This window comes from Haliotis rufescens, unplaced genomic scaffold (genome assembly GCF_023055435.1).
Source record: "Haliotis rufescens isolate VD_foot unplaced genomic scaffold, xgHalRufe1.0.p SCAF_3, whole genome shotgun sequence".
In the NCBI taxonomy this organism is placed as follows: domain Eukaryota; kingdom Metazoa; phylum Mollusca; class Gastropoda; order Lepetellida; family Haliotidae; genus Haliotis; species Haliotis rufescens.
Window position 1 is genome coordinate 9429152 of NW_025964001.1, and position 18096 is coordinate 9447247.

An 18096-nucleotide genomic window follows, 5' to 3' on the forward strand; every position below is an offset into this window, starting at 1 on the left:
CCAGGTGTCATCACTATGTGACAGTGATGTATAATCACATGTTCATGATATTGTCAGAATCGTACAATCGACTCTGATTTTGGCAGAGATTTCTTGTTTATATGGAAAGCATTTTGTCGCTTTTAATATTATAATTGTTGTGTCCAAGACTATAACACAGATCATATTGCAGGATCTTTATATTGCAAGTTCACATTGCACTGTCAGTCCAGTTTAATCTCAAGTTGTCTCGTGGCTACATCAATCGACTCTAAAATATATAAACTTAGAAAAACAAAACTAACTTCTATCTTTCCATTTGTGTTACAATGGTGGTGAGGAAATGACTCAGAATACAAATGAACTTAAAAAAATATAATAAAAAAATAAAGTTTAACTGGAATGTTCTGCAGAATCAAAATGAATTTGTTACAAGGTTAAAATAACTTTTTGGGGGGGTGAGCAACAAAAAGTAGGAAAATAAACAAAACCATTACAGAAAATCAGTGGGACCACATACAACATTTCTCTTGAGAAAGTGGTTTCCTTACAACAAATTGTGTTAGTCAGATAACCATGGTAACCTGTCACATGGAACAATTTGAAACATGAGATGATGAAACATCTACCTCTGAATTAAAAAGAATCACATAACTGTATTGATTCTGATTGGACATTTGATATTTCTATTCATAAATAAACAGATATCATGTAAGAACAATGTAGTAAGTCTTTAGGAAAATACACTCAGCATCAGTATTGAAGGGTCACCTTGGTATGTTGGGTGTCAAACATGAAAATATTCCAATAAGTGGCAATAGGTCTGAGTAGGTGAAAAACATGTTATTTATGCCTATATCACACTGTATGGATGCTTTTAGGAAACTGGAAAAATGGACAACAACTATTATTAACAGTGAAAAGATTGAAAGTGATGAAAAAAGCTACCCAACACACAAGTCTGAAAGCAACAAGCGGTTTAGTCCATGCACATGCAATACATAAAGAATAACAGTCAATGTGGGTATAAAATTATTCACTTCAGATGAAACTTAAGTGCACTCTTGGAAGTTGAAAACGCGACCTGCTTTTAATACTTTAAAATCTTTTTATCAGCATGACCCCTCAATAACGACGCAGAGTACATATCAATCATACTGACAGTTGCTGCATGTTTACATGTTGCAGTATCAACATTAGCAAATGAAACTACACACACCTACAACATGGATATATAAAATAACATTATTTGTCATGGTAAGTTGGAACTGATAAAATCACAAAAATGACCTGTACAAATATCTAAAATTTATAAACTGATATGTATGTCTTAACTAATAATACTAGCATGGTTCAAGAGACAAGACGTTCACACTGTCGATGTGCAGCTGTGGGATTATTATCTTTGTTATATCTGGAATCAGCTAAATCTGACCCTCATAATAATGATTATAGCTAACACTGATGTACATCAAACATCCTACCTCAGGGCACGTATTACAGAACTTGAATAGGAATCACTGATTCATGATCATATCACAAAGCTTTGAATTTACATTTTTAACATTAGACAACAGTCTCTCCATATCACGCTCCAGCTTCTATGATCTCTTCATATTTCACAATGAAGGACACATTACCATATTTGACGTAATAAGCGCCCCGCTCTAATAAGCACCCGTGGCGATATTTGCTAATATATTGGCAAGTGAACAATCCCATTTAGCACCCCTTCCGATTGATCAATGTACACAAGACTTATATATTCGTGTATAATACGCACGTGTGTGTTATATGCACCCTTAATTATGGGCAATTAAATTCTGGAAAAATATATCTGTCGTATATAAACAGTTCAGACCGTCAGCATAAACCATGAAATTTATCTTTCAACTCTGTTTTTTCCACCAAAATAATATTCTAATAAGAGCCCCCTATTTCTAATTACGTCGAATACGGTACACCATCGCGATTATCAAGGGTATTATATCTACTATGATAAATACCCTGGAACCATTCATCACCAAAGCTTCATTTCAAAAGTGATGTCACCATATCATCTCTCTAATCACTAACTTAGGCTTAAAAAAATAAAAGAATTGATTCTCAGGCAATGACTTTTGAAAAAGTAGTGCGGGCGGGCAGAGGTTTTGTTTTTTGGCTTACTATTACTAGTATGTAACCAAATAAACAGTTGTGTACCATCAACCTGGGAACGGGACTCTCTACATAAAGAAGCATACAAACTCTTACTGGCGCCATGACCATAACACAAGATGCACAGTAAAGCAGTGCGCATGTAAAGGGAAGTAACTGCCTGCTATTGGATTGCATTGTTTTCAAGTATTAGGATTTATTTTTTTTAAATGGAAATAAAAACGGAACTAGCGTCAGACTTTATCATGATGCGGGCGGTGCCTGAGAACCAAGACTTTTATTTTTTTTAGCCTTAGCAAAGAATTTCACCCATGAGTGTAATGTGACCAGATGACTATTATTAGCATCATATTATATGAATGGAACAGTGAAAATGTCCATGGTATTTACCATAACAGAATGGAGATATACTGCACTAGATCATCGAAGATGATATTACTCCAATACATAAACATTTATCTTGATATCCTGGAGAAGCTGAGAGGAAATATAACATTGCTCAGTATAGACACAAAAAAACATCTGACAAAACACTGGAAATTTGAAAGTAGTGACATGATATGTAATAATTAATAATGGCAAAATAATACATATTGCAAATATGTGCCATTGTAATGTCTTACTTGCAGTTCCTGTTCTGCTTTCAATTCACAACAAGTTTCAAGAATGTCACTTTCAGTCCATCACAATATCACAATGTCAATGAAGTGCGTCCGAGCAATTAATTGTCCAATTTATCAGTGGTAAACACATTGGAGAATAACAATGTTGTGTGACTTGTGACTTGAGTTAACTGACTATAAAGGTCCAACATGACCTGACCCATGCACATAGACCTACAGACCAAATGTGAGGTCTTTCCAGGTCAACACGAACTGCTCTATGCACTGAGACAGACCCACAAACTGAATGTGGGTCTGTCCAGGTCAACAAGACCTGCTATATGCACAGGGTTAGACCTACAGACCAAATGTGAGGTCTTTCCAGGTCAACCTGACTTGCTCTATGCACAGGGTTAGACATACAGGCTGAATGTGGGTCTGTCCAGGTCAACAAGACATGCTCTATGCACTGGGATAGGCCCACAGACTGAATGATAGTCTACCCAGGTCAACACCACCTGCTATATGCACAGGGTTAGACCTGCAGACTGAATGTTGGTCTACCCAGGTCAACATGACCTGCTATATGCACAGGGTTAGACCTGCAGACTGAATATTGGTCTACCCAGGTCAACACGACCTGCTATATGCACAGGATTAGACCTGCAAACTGAATGTTGGTCTACCCAGGTCAACACAACCTGCTCTATGCACAGACTGAATGCAAGTCTGTAAAGATTAACACAACCTGATCTATGGATGAAAAATATGGATGGGGTTAGCCAGGATGACACAATCTAATTTATGCAGACCCACAGACTGAATATGGGCCTGTCCAGGTTATTCTTCAGTGTGTGTACCAGTTGATCCCGTGGTTGCTCTGTAGTGTAGCACTTGAGATTACCTCCCCTGAGACGTTCTGTGCAGATGGTGCTGCTGTTGACTCAGTCTATGCATTCACCTGGGAACACAGAACAGGGTGTCAACCCAATAAAACACCAATAGCTTTACAGGCCCTTATGTTTGAAGTCTGGATGTTTCATTTCAATGTGAATTAATCTTGAGTGGCTATTGTCTTAGATCAAATTTATTATTGAATTCTTAGATTGATTAAATCCAGAAGTTGTAAACATATATACATTTTACACTTAAGACACATATAGAGAATCTCATAGTGTCTTTTGATATCAAATATATCAACACGAGTTGATAAAAGTGGAAAAATTCCGAGGCTTGCCAAGGATTTTTGCCACTTTTATCAACGATTTTATTTATCATCCAACATCATTCTTCCAACTTTTTCAATTTGTAGACATTAATTAGCAGTGTCTTCAGTGTAAAAAGTACTGCTAACAGCTTCAGTAGCAGAGCCATTAGTGATGTCATTTGATTGTGACGTCATGGTAACCAGTGATGTCACAATGGTCTGCAAAGCATTGTGATGTAATTTCATTGCAGCGATATCTCCGGTGGGAGCCAGTTTTGGATGATAAATACATGTTGGTTACCATTCATAGAGAATGTTTTACAAAGACTGCAAACGATGCCACCATTCTGATGGAACCAAACCAACGCCACAAAAGATGTTTTTCATTAATTCCAGATTTTAAAGATGACTACGTTTTTTGTACATGGTTTTGTTTTCCAACAGTGAATGAAAGATGACAACCAGAGACACTAAAATAAGTGAGTACATAATTCCAACAAGAAAAGTGTTGAAGTACATTCCATGAACATGGAAACAGCTAATCTGTAAAGGATTAAGACTAAGATGTAAAATGGGGGAAATTAGGAATGGCTGAATTCGTAATTGTGTAAGGAAAAGTATAGACCTGCACTACAATGAGACAAATCATAATGTACCCATGATGTTAACATGAGTTCAGCAATAGAATTACAGCATCCTAGTTGTTAAATCTGTCTCATGACCGTTTTGTATTCCAAACATATAGGAAATGGTACAAGGGACTCACCTTTCTTTGTGTAGGTTGTCAAACAGAGCTTGTCCAGCTTATTACATACCTTGGAGGCATGAGAGGTATCTGCAACAACAGGAGCATGTACAATGTCACTATCGTGTCACTATTGTGGCGTTATATAGGGCACTACACATGCATCCCAGGTACATATCTCCATATTGATATGCACTCACATACGAACCATCCTTTTAAATTCTACGCCATCCTCTACAAAGTCTGTGTCATCTTCTTTATAATCTAAACCATCTTCTACTAACTCTACACCATCTTCTATAAAGCAACACCATCTTCTATAAAGCCTACACCCTATTCTATAAAGCCTACACCATCTTCTTTAAAGTCTACAAAGTCTTCTAACAAAGCCTACAACCTATTCTATATAGCCTACACCATCTTCTAAGGCCAGGTGTTTTATATTTTTCGGATTACGGACCCGCAGACTCTAATTTTGAGAAAATGTAAAAACAAAAATCAGATTTCCATTTTTTTCCCCTGCCGATAGTCGCGTAGTGAGTTATTTTAATTGTTATCATCACCTTTTAATAAAACACATATGAATTTACCATTGTAAACTAGTAAAGAGATACATAATCGATCTTTGCTGAACATGAATAGCCTCCCTTGACAACTAGTGGTAGAATTTTTATTGTTAGAATTTTTATTGTTACAAGGGGCTTTATCGTCACAAATGGCGGTCTTTTGAGCACAGAATATGTTCATAAAGTATGCCAGAGGCATTCTGCATTAAAGAATTTATGCATCTGTCTTTTTTTTTTCGCTCCTCCAACCTTGGACTTTGTGCTGAAAAATCCGTAATCCTAAAAATAAAAAAAAGCCTGGCCTAACAAAGCCTACAGTCTTCTACAGTACTCACCATTTCTACCAGGGAACAGCCCCGCATCGACAAAGTCTACACCATCTTCCTTCCTACTCAGCTTCTTCTTCATGACACAAGTGTTGATCAATGCATTCATCAGCTTAGCCTGCAACATACAACATAGTACATCAGGAACATGAGATACACAACATAGCACATCAGGAACATGAGACACACAACATTGCACATCATGAACAACACACACAACGCAGCACATCATGAACAACACACACAACGCAGCACATTATGAACATGAGACACACAACATTGCACATCAGGAACATGAGATACACAACATAGTACATCAGGAACATGAGATACACAACATAGCACATCATGAACAACACACACAACGCAGCACATCATGAACATGAGACACACAACATTGCACATCAGGATAATGAGACACACAACGTAGCACATCAGGATAATGAGATACACAACATTGCACATCATGAACAACACACACAACGCAGCACATCATGAACATGAGACACACAACATTGCACATCAGGATAATGAGACACACAACGTAGCACATCAGGATAATGAGATACACAACATTGCACATCATGAACAACACACACAACGCAGCACATTATGAACATGAGACACACAACATTGCACATCAGGATAATGAGACACACAACATAGCACATCAGGATAATGAGACACACAACATAGCACATCAGGATAATGAGACACACAACATAGCACATCAGGATAATGAGATACACAACATTGCACATCATGAACAACACACACAACGCAGCACATTATGAACATGAGACACACAACATTGCACATCAGGATAATGAGACACACAACATAGCACATCAGGATAATGAGATACACAACATTGCACATCATGAACAACACACACAACGCAGCACATCATGAACATGAGACACACAACATTGCACATCAGGATAATGAGACACACAACATTGCACATCAGGATAATGAGACACACAACATTGCACATCAGGATAATGAGACACACAACATTGCACATCAGGATAATGAGATACACAACATTGCACATCATGAACAACACACACACACAACACAGCACATCATGAACAACACACACACACACACACACACACACACAAACACAAACACACACAAACACAACACAGCACATCAGGAACAACACACACAACACAGCACACCATGAACAACACACACACACACACACACACACACACACACACACACAACACAGCACATCAGGAACAACACACACAACACAGCACACCATGAACCACACACACACACACACACACACACACACACACACACACACACACACACACACACACACACACACACACACACACACACAAACACAAACACAATCACACACACACACAAACACAACACAGCACATCAGGAACAACACACACAACACAGCACACCATGAACAACACACACACACACACACACACACACACACACACACACACACACACACACACACACACACACACACACACACACACACACACACACACACACACACACAAACACAACACAGCACATCAGGAACAACACACACAACACAGCACATCATGAGCATGAGACACACAACATAGCAAATCACATCTACTCTGGTATGTACATCTAGTAATTAGCCAAGAGACATAAAAAACAAAGCTGGGCACATCTGGCAGACTTAAGTCATTCAAAACCCTTCTTGTTTGCTGCTGACTCAAATTTGCTGATGCATTTTAGCAGTTGATAATTATGCTTATTATACTGAGATGATGTCTGTTTCCCACATGGCCCAAATGACATCAAGAACTAAACTAGAATTGAGCTCTATTCATTGAATCCATCCATAATGTCATGATCCAGTGAATTATTGTCATAAAAATCGTGGCTGACAATTTCAGGAAACAGAAAACAGACACAAAAACAGATTTCTGTTTATACTGTGAATCTTGAATTGAAATTCTGATTGTGAGGGAGGATACACCATCAAGACTTCACACAGAAATCACTATTTTTAACCATCAAAATAGTCATTGTCTGGATCTTGCGAGAGGGAAACTAGTGAGCTCCAACCAATGAACGCTCAGATTACATTGCACAAACGGTAATATTTCTCATGCAACATGTGCAGCTGACGGCTCCACATTCAATATAAGGCATTGGTGGTATTTCCAGAACACCCAATTTGGCTTCCCTGAGAATGGCCTCATTTCATCACCTAAATAAAAAGACACACATCACTTCTACCAATATTCCAGCTATATGATGGCGGTCTGTAAATAATCAAGTCTGGACCAGACAATCCAGTGATTAATATCATGAGCATCGATCCACGCAATTGGGATCGATGACATGCTTCAACCAAGTCAGCGAGCCTGATCACCCGATCCTGTCAGCAGGTAAATATTTTAGTTTTTACAGGACAGGAAGTTTGAAATTTGATGTTAACTAAAGCAAAATAGGTTACAAAGACAGTTGAGCGTCTGACACGGAGAGCGCAGCACTCACCTCCTTTTCTTTGTCTATGATGCTCACACCCTCTTTGTATTCACGTGTGATGGAGAAATGTGGTGCATTTTAAACCTGTGAAGAGTAGACAATATGGAGGACAGAAATCAACAAGCACAAAGAAATCAGGAAGACAGTACCTCTCTTGAATAGACTTGTAGCAGCTTCGTGACTTCCTGTTCTCCCTCGACAAGGAACTGCAGGAACAGGGAGGGCATGATGTCATCATCGCCGTCAAACTCGGCCTCGCGGAACTCCCACAGCAACTGGTCAAACGGTGCATGCAGCAGCAGGGTCTACAACAACAGCACAGTCAGGAACATGACATCTCTCTACTCAATGCATAGAAATCATTAATTTCAAACCCTTTTTAATTGTTTACCTGTGCAAGGAAAACAAATATTTGATGTTACATTACACTTGCTTGGTGATGGTTTGAGCTGGTTCCAAGTCCTAATTATTGTTCTTTGTCAACACAAATGTCAAGCTTAATGATCTGCTATAAACTTCCAAATGTTTGGTATAAAAGAGGATGCACACTCCTTCCAGCTCTCGAAACACACTTAGTTCATACTTTTCTTCTTTTTTTCTACTAACCATGACATTAACAATGGAAGAGAGCCAGTCAGCACTGAATCAGTTTACCCCTAATACTTAAGCCCTCACAAAGGCGTCAGCATGCAAAATACCAAGCTCCTCACAGTGATAGCGTGTTCGTGGAGCTCTCTATACGATCGCTGCCACCAGTCAAAACTCCCCACTGTGATAGGTGGCCACAACCATGCTTGGGGTTGAACTCGCAGCCGACTGACCGTTATGTTCACAAACAAGTGATGGATGCTGTGACGTCGAATACCCTTACCACTGCTAAATTATTTTCTTTGTTTGTCAATTTGAATTTCTGCTTCATTGCAATAAGAATGTAAGGGGGAAGTTGGGTGATTTTCCCTTAGTCTGCAAACTCGAACCAATCTGATCAAGCAAACAGAAAGGTAAATTCATCCGGGAAATCTGGTCAGTCATAAAAAAATTCCCAAAGGCATTCCCAAAGACGTAAACAAAAGTATAAACATTACTACATTTGAGGTTAGAGGGCAAATTACAGGATTCTTGTAATGGCTGTGTCCACCTTGGTAGCAGCGATGTTATGGAGAATGTAATGAAGGTGTCACGTGGGGAAGGAGCTTGGCCAAATACTGACAAAGGGAGATAACTTACATGAGCCGGCAAACTGTCTAAGAAGTGGTAGGGACAGCTGAGTGCAAACTGTATTTGCTAATCACGTCGTAGAGACCCTAGTTTTTTCCCCAACATAAATTTAATGTGCAAAACCTCATTTTTGTGTCATCCACCATAACACATGGAAAGCAACACTCAGTCAGGGCTTAACTTATTGCTCAATTTTTTTAAACATAGCAGGTTTTGGTTTTGCTTTGGTTTGTTGTTTAACGCCGCACTCAGCAATATTCCAGCTATATGATGGCGGTCTGTAAATAATCGAGTCTGGACCAGACAATCCAGTGATTGATATCATGAGCATCGATCCACGCAATTGGGATCGATGACATGCGTCAACCAAGTCAGCGAGCCTGATCACCTGATCCTGTCAGAAGGTAAATATTTTAGTTTTTACAGGACACATCATCAAAACTAACAACATCAAAGAACAGAAGTTTGAAATTTGACGTTAACTATTTAAAGTAAAATAGGTTACAAAGACAGTTGAGCGTCTGACACGGAGGAAGCGGCACTCACCTCCTTTTCTTTGTCTATGATGCTCACACCCTCTGTGTTGATCGCCACGAGCACCTTGGTATCTGGTGCACTCTTGATCATCTTCATGAACTTGCGCGTAGGCGTCTCCACCTGTCCTTTGAAGAAGGCACTCCTGAGGAAGGATACAGAAATTCTTACTTGTCTTTAGACTTAGGTATATGTTCAGTGGCACTACATACTAATTTCATTGAAATCGGATGCAATACCTCAACACCTCCATTTGAAGTTATGTAGGGTGATTTTTCTAATCTAATAAAGGTTTCTAAATTCTGAGTATGGCCATATCTGATTTCTATATTCCAAAAATGTTTTGTTTGTTTGTTTGTTTGTTCGTTGTTTAATGCTGCACTCAGCAATATTCCAACTATATGACTGGTCTGTAAATAATCCAGTCTGGACCAGACAATCCAGTGATTGACATCATGAACATCGATCCACGCAATTGGGAGACGATGACATTCATCAAGCAAGTCAGCGAGCCTGACCATCTGATCCCGTTAGTCGCCTCTTACGACAAGCATAGTTGGCTCTTGAAGACCTATTCAAACCCGGATCGTCATGTGTCTCCTGAGCAACAGATACCCTTCAGCACATCGTGGACACTGACCAGCCGATCTCGTTAGTTGCCTCTTACAAAAAGCATAGTCGCCTTTTACGGCAAGCATGGGTTGCTGAAGACCTGTTCTACCCCAGATCTTCATGGGTCTCCCAAAAATGAATTTAGAATGACCAGTTCTGAATGTAGATAATGAAGGCTGCATCATCATACTGTTGTGAATATTTTATATAATATTTTATATGGCATCAACACTCATAATGAGAGCACCATTGAAGGAATATTTATGCTGTGTGAATTTCTTTTGTTACAATTAAAATTTCCAAATTGACTTGGTAAAGAAATGAAGTGGGTGGCCATTGTAATTAGCACATGGGAGAAACCCTCAGACTCAAAGAACATCAGACCTCTGTCAAAAAAAAGACCTGAAATCCACTATTTCCGAACACATCCTCAAGAACCAAGACCATAACATTATGTATGGCCACCAAAGTCTTGTCTACCAACAACAACAACAACAACAACTGTCAATAAAGGAAATTACAAGGAGCCATTGCCATTTCCATTCTATTATCTATCAGTGCTAATTACCCCTGCCTCCTGTTTGTCCATTGTCCACTACCTATTACCAATCAGGGATAATTTAAGTCCTGGCTTTCAGTTGTCAATTGCTATCACCTATTAGCGCTAATTAACTGTTGGCTTCCCTTGTTAAGTTTCCACCATTGTTATATATGTTATTACTTTTGTTGCTCTTAAAGGTACATATATGTTCATTGCTTCATAGCATATATTCACCTGATGAAGGAATAAGTATATACATGCACTCCGAAACATTGTATTCCTCATAATAAAGAAGTTGAAATCCATAAATTCTCTTCCTTATGTGTATCAATTCTAAATGCCACTTGTATAGACATGTGTAGTACTTGTTACCAATAAGTTATCCAAAATTGACCAAAGGTCTGCTACATATTAAAGTTCTCTGCAGACAACTGAAGCTGATTGTTTTGTTTGTCCAACGGTCTCACATGAGTCAGGCAAGTTGGGCACTGACATTCCACATCCCTGCACAACAAGTTAGACAGAAGGAATTGATGGTCAACTCAAATGTTTACTATGAGTGTCAATCTAAAAGATTACCGAATGTATAAATTTCCCAAATGAAGATATTAAAATGTTTAGACGAGGGTTTCCCTTTAATGAAATTACAAACATCACCAAGAAGTGCAACAACATAAATACTGCCTGCATATCTTACCCATAGAATGGATAAGACCAGCATATATCCAGGTATTGCCGGTAGAGATTGCCCAATACTGTTTGCACGTCCTGTTGTTCATACTGTTCGGACAAGCGGGCATGAGCTGTCATGAACTGTTCCTCGCATTTGGCACTCTCGTCTTTCCTCGTGAAGAACAGGAACTTCTCCTTCTGGAACATGTGGTCTGGGTAGAACTTGATCAGGTTTGCCCTGAAACAATAGAGTTGCCTTTCATCTGCAGATGTATTTCCATCATTGAGTATGATTGGATGAATTTTTCATGCATATGCTCGACTGTAAGAACATGGCCTCTGATTGTTCACACACTCCCAGCCTTTACAGGAATTCAAACCTTAATAAGAAACTTCATTCCTGGAACTCAGAACAACCTTGGTTCAACTGATCCGTATTTCAGACTTACGTCCATGTTCACATCTCCAGAAAAGAAATATTTGGTCTGATTTCAGTTATACCACAACATGTTTGTTAGTCTGTTGGTTTGTTTGTTTGTCGTTTTACGCTGCACTCAATATTCCAGCAATTCAACGGCGGTCTGTAAAAAATACAGACTAGACAATCCAGTGATTGACATCATGAGCATCAATTTGGATACGATGATGTGCATGAACCAAGTCAGCAAGATCCTGTAAGCCGCCTCTTACGACAAGCACAGTCGCCATTTACGACAAGCATGGGTTGCTGAAGACCTATTCTACTCCGGATCTTCGCGGGTGCACAGCGTGTCAGCTTCCATGAGTAAGGAATCCCAAAGTGATGCTGCCATTTTGTTGGAACTTCTCAGGGTACTCTGGCATAGATGATATATAGGTAGTTAAATCTATTCACAAGGCCAGGCCTGTCTGGAAGTATGTAACTATGTAATATGTCCCTGACTCACTAACCTTGACTGTAACTGTGGCAAAACTAAAGTTAACTACTCATTGACTGTACACACCTGTACACAAAGTACACTACTCATTGACTCTACACACCTGTACACAAAGTACACTACTCATTGACTGTACACACCTGTACACTACTCCCTGACTGTACACACCTGTACACTACTCCCTGACTGTACACACCTGTACACTACTCCCTGACTGTACACACCTGTACACTACTCCCTGACTGTACACTACTCCCTGACTGTACACTACTCCCTGACTGTACACACCTGTACACTACTCCCTGACTGTACACACCTGTACACTACTCCCTGACTGTACACACCTGTACACTACTCCCTGACTGTACACACCTGTATACTACTCCCTGACTGTACACACCTGTACACTACTCCCTGACTGTACACACCTGTATACTACTCCCTGACTACACACCTGTACACTACTCCCTGACTGTACACATCTCTACACTACCCCCTGACTGTACACACCTGTATACTACTCCCTGACTGTACACACCTGTATACTACTCCCTGACTGTACACACCTGTACACTACTCCCAGACTGTACACACCTGTACACTACTCCCTGACTGTACACACCTGTACACTACTCCCTGACTGTACACACCTGTATACTACTCCCTGACTGTACACAACTGTACACAAAGTACACTACTCCCTGACTGTACACACCTGTATACTACTCCCTGACTGTACACACCTATACACTACTCCCTGACTGTACACACCTGTACACTACTCCCTGACTGTACACAACTGTACACTACTCCCTGACTGTACACACCTGTACAATACTCCCTGACTGTACACACCTGTACACTACTCCCTGACTGTACACACCTGTACACTACTCCCTGACTGTACACTACTCCCTGACTGTACACACCTGTATACTACTCCCTGACTGTACACACCTGTACACTACTCCCTGACTGTACACACCTGTATACTACTCCCTGACTACACACATGTACACTACTCCCTGACTGTACACATCTCTACACTACTCCCTGACTGTACACACCTGTATACTACTCCCTGACTGTACACACCTGTATACTACTCCCTGACTGTACACACCTGTACACTACTCCCAGACTGTACACACCTGTACACTACTCCCTGACTGTACACACCTGTACACTACTCCCTGACTGTACACACCTGTATACTACTCCCTGACTGTACACAACTGTACACTACTCCCTGACTGTACACACCTGTATACTACTCATTGACTGTACACACCTGTACAATACTCCCTGACTGTACACACCTGTACACTACTCTCTGACTGTACACACCTGTACACTACTCCCTTACTGTACACACCTGTACACTACTCCCTGACTGTACACACCTGTACACTACTCCCTGACTGTACACACCTGTATACTACTCCCTGACTGTACACAACTGTACACAAAGTACACTACTCCCTGACTGTACACACCTGTATACTACTCCCTGACTGTACACACCTGTACACTACTCCCTGACTGTACACACCTGTACACTACTCCCAGACTGTACACACCTGTACACTACTCCCTGACTGTACACACCTGTACACTACTCCCTGACTGTACACACCTGTACACTACTCCCAGACTGTACACACCTGTACACTACTCCCTGACTGTACACACCTGTACACTACTCCCTGACTGTACACACCTGTATACTACTCCCTGACTGTACACAACTGTACACTACTCCCTGACTGTACACACCTGTACACTACTCCCTGACTGTACACACCTGTACACTACTCCCTGACTGTACACACCTGTACACTACTCCCTGACTGTACACACCTGTATACTACTCCCTGACTGTACACACCTGTACAAAAAGTACACCACTCACTGACTGTACACACCCACCTGTACACAAAGCACACTACTCCTTGACTGTACACACCTGTATTCTGCCTGCACATGCTCCCTAGGGTTGTATTTGCCAAGGTGTATGAGGGCCTGTATGCCTGCCAGAGTGTGATAGTCCTCGGGGTGGAGGGGATACCTGCCCTCGATCACATTGAACTTTGCCTCGTGGTACAGCAAACACAAGATCTCCTCATTGGTAATCTGCAACATAGAGAATCCACAAGTTACAAATGTAGCAGTGCTGTCACAGATCACATCTCTCTTCCAGTTTTCTATATATCTGTAATCTGAGATCTACGGCTTTCCTCTGCATCAGATGTTTAAACTGTTTAAGATATTACCCTCATTGCCACATAATCTCAAACATGAGTTGACATTATACATAGTTGATGTAACTCTTGTGTATACATGTTGATGCGACGTTCCCAAGAAAATAACCAGTGTCTTCCTGTGGTTGTTTCATTTTCTCTTCTTTACCTGGCACCATCTTAATCCTAGAACACCTGTTATTATCCATAAGGTTATTCTTATTTTCCGGTTTAGAATGGTGAAATTTATACCAAATCTTACTTCTGTCTCAGTCTGTGCCAAAAAATTCAACCCACTTGCTCCAGCTACCGTATTCGACGTAATAAGCGCCCGCTCTAATAAGCGCCCACGGCGATATTTGCTAATATATTGGCAAGTGAACAATCCCAAGTAGCACCCCTTCCGATTGATCAATGTACACAAGACTTATTTACTCGCGTATAATATGCACTCGTGTGCTATATGCACCCTTAATTATGGGCAATTAAATTCTGGAAAAATATATGTCGTATATAAACATTTCAGGCTGTCAGCATAAACCACAAAGTTTATCTTTCAATTCTGTTTTTTTCCACCAAAATAATATTCTAATAAGAGCCCCCTATTTCTAATTTTGAGAGTGCCCTGGGCGCTTATTACGTCAAATACGGTATGTTAGATATGTTTTAGCAGAATTCACATGTAGGTTGTCTTAGGTTTTACCCATACCAGATAAGGAGGCTTATTCGAGCTTCAGACCAGTGGCCAAAATGGAAGGCGGCTTCACTATTCAAAACAGGATTTACTGTACCATCTTTTTAGGAAGTAAGCCACAGGTCTGCGATGCCAGCAGGCAGTGGACTTGAATTTGTTAATCAACATGATCAACTTGAAACTAGTTCCTGTCTGTAGGTTGATCAACGTTAACAATCTACTCTTGCTGTTAAATGTCTGCAGACAAAAGTCACTTCACTGAAATACAATAATCTTGTGCCAGATGGACATGACGGAATCGAGTGTGAACGCTGCATGTTATGTTGACATAAACAATCTATTGCACATCATATATCTATGTTTGTTTTATCAACAAAGTTACATCAAAATAATCTACCCTGCATGTGTTGACAATTTTTCCACAATGGTGAGATGGACAAAATTACTACCATATTGTCACGGTAATTCCCGATGTGAAACGATCCTTACTGTTATGTTGTCACAGTTACTCCCGATGTGAAATGATCCTTACTGTTATGTTGTCACAGTTACTCCCGATGTGAAACGATCCTTACTGTTATGTTGTCACAGTAACTCCCTATGTGAAATGATCCTTACTGTTATGTTGTTGCGGTAACTCCAAATGTGACATGATCCTTACTGGTATATTGTCACGGTAACTCCCTATATGAAATGATCCTTACTGTTATGTTGTCACAGTATCTCCCTATGTGAAATGATCCTTACTGGTATATTGTCACGGTAACTCCCTATGTGAAATGATCCTTACTGGTATATTGTCATGGTAACTCCCTATGTAAAAAGATCCTTACTGTTATATTGTCATGGTAACTCCCTATGTGAACTGATCCTTACTGGTATATTGTCACAGTAACTCCTGATGTGACATGATCCTTACTGGCATATTGTCACGGTAACTCCCTATGTGAAATGATCCTTACTGGTATATTGTCACAGTAACTCCCTATGTGAAATGATCCTTACTGGTATATTGTCATGGTAACTCCCAATGTGAAATGATCCTTACTGGTATATTGTCACAGTAACTCCCTATGTGAAATGAACCTTACTGGTATATTGTCATGGTAACTCCCTATGTGAAATGATCCTTGCTGTTATATTGTCATGGTAACTTCCTATGTGAAATGATCCTTACTGTTATATTGTCATGGTAACTTCCTATGTGAAATGATCCTTACTGTTATATTGTCACGATAACTCCCTATGTGAAATGATCCTTACTGTTATATTGTCATGGTAACTCCCTATGTGAAATGATCCTTACTGTTGTATTGTCATGGTAACTCCCTATGTGAAATGATCCTTCCTGATATATTGTCACAGTAACTCCCTATGTGAAATGATCCTTACTGTTATATTGTCACGGTAACTCCCTATGTGAAATTATCCTTACTGTTTTATTGTCACGGTAACTCCCTATGTGAAATGATCCTTACTGTTATATTGTCATGGTAACTCCCTATGTGAAATGATCCTTACTGTTGTATTGTCATGGTAACTCCCTATGTGAAATGATCCTTACTGTTATATTGTCACAGTAACTCCCTATGTGAAATGATCCTTCCTGTTATATTGTCACAGTAACTTCCTATGTGAAATGATCCTTGCTGTTATATTGTCACGGTAACTCCCTATGTGAAATGATCCTTACTGTTGTATTGTCATGGTAACTCCCTATGTGAAATGATCCTTCCTGATATATTGTCACAGTAACTCCCTATGTGAAATGATCCTTACTGTTATATTGTCACAGTAACTCCCTATGTGAAATGATCCTTACTGTTATATTGTCACAGTAACTTCCTATGTGAAATGATCCTTGCTGTTATATTGTCACGGTAACTCCCTATGTGAAATGATCCTTACTGTTGTATTGTCATGGTAACTCCCTATGTGAAATGATCCTTCCTGTTATATTGTCACGGTAACTCCCTATGTGAAATGATCCTTCCTGTTATATTGTCACAGTAACTTCCCATGTGAAATGAAGAGTGAATACTCAGCCATCAGCTTACATTATTCATTACTTATTTATCAGCTATACACCCAACTTAGAAGGAATTGAAAGTTCTACATCAAATATCATAAAATCAGTTTTCTTCTGAGTAGAGAAAGGTGCTGCTCACAGTTTTTTCTTTATACTTGGGATAGAAGACGTCTCTCTGCATCATCAGAACTGGCTCACCTGCACAAACAGAACAGTCTCAGTGACTAGGGACATGTACCTGACTATCCAAGAGTCGTGTCAAATAGAAATTATGTCATTTTGTATCCCATTGATTTTAAGAAATGAGTCAGCATTCATGCAAAATCTGTAGGATACACTCATGTCATAATTTCCTTATCGTTCACACTATAGGATAAGCTGTAGCCAGAGGCATTTTTTTTTGACAAGCTTGCTGATAAGCTGTGACACCAGCTATGCAATCTACCTGCTGTTATTACACATGACATCCACAATCGTGTTACTTCAACAACGCTGCATGGTGTGTCACATGACTTTTAAACCAGCTTATCTTCAAGCATATGCATAATA

General features: G+C 39.8%; 1 protein-coding gene across 14 annotated transcripts in view; it reads right to left on the reverse strand.

The window, feature by feature from the left end:
- Positions 1-1815: 1815 nt before the first annotated feature.
- Positions 1816-18096, reverse strand: part of LOC124140981 (FERM domain-containing protein 8-like) — a 36322-nt gene continuing 20041 nt past the window's right edge. For all 14 annotated transcript variants that reach the window (XM_048403689.1, XM_048403688.1, XM_048403687.1 and 11 more), the window contains 8 exons: positions 17687-17745; positions 14551-14717; positions 11693-11905; positions 9855-9987; positions 8240-8395; positions 5592-5700; positions 4712-4780; positions 1816-3699 (listed from right to left, as the gene is read on the reverse strand). In XM_048403689.1, the coding sequence (XP_048259646.1) occupies positions 3683-3699; positions 4712-4780; positions 5592-5700; positions 8240-8395; positions 9855-9987; positions 11693-11905; positions 14551-14717; positions 17687-17745 (923 nt within the window). In that variant the 3' untranslated portion in view covers positions 1816-3682. The remainder of the gene's footprint in view (positions 3700-4711; positions 4781-5591; positions 5701-8239; positions 8396-9854; positions 9988-11692; positions 11906-14550; positions 14718-17686; positions 17746-18096) is intronic.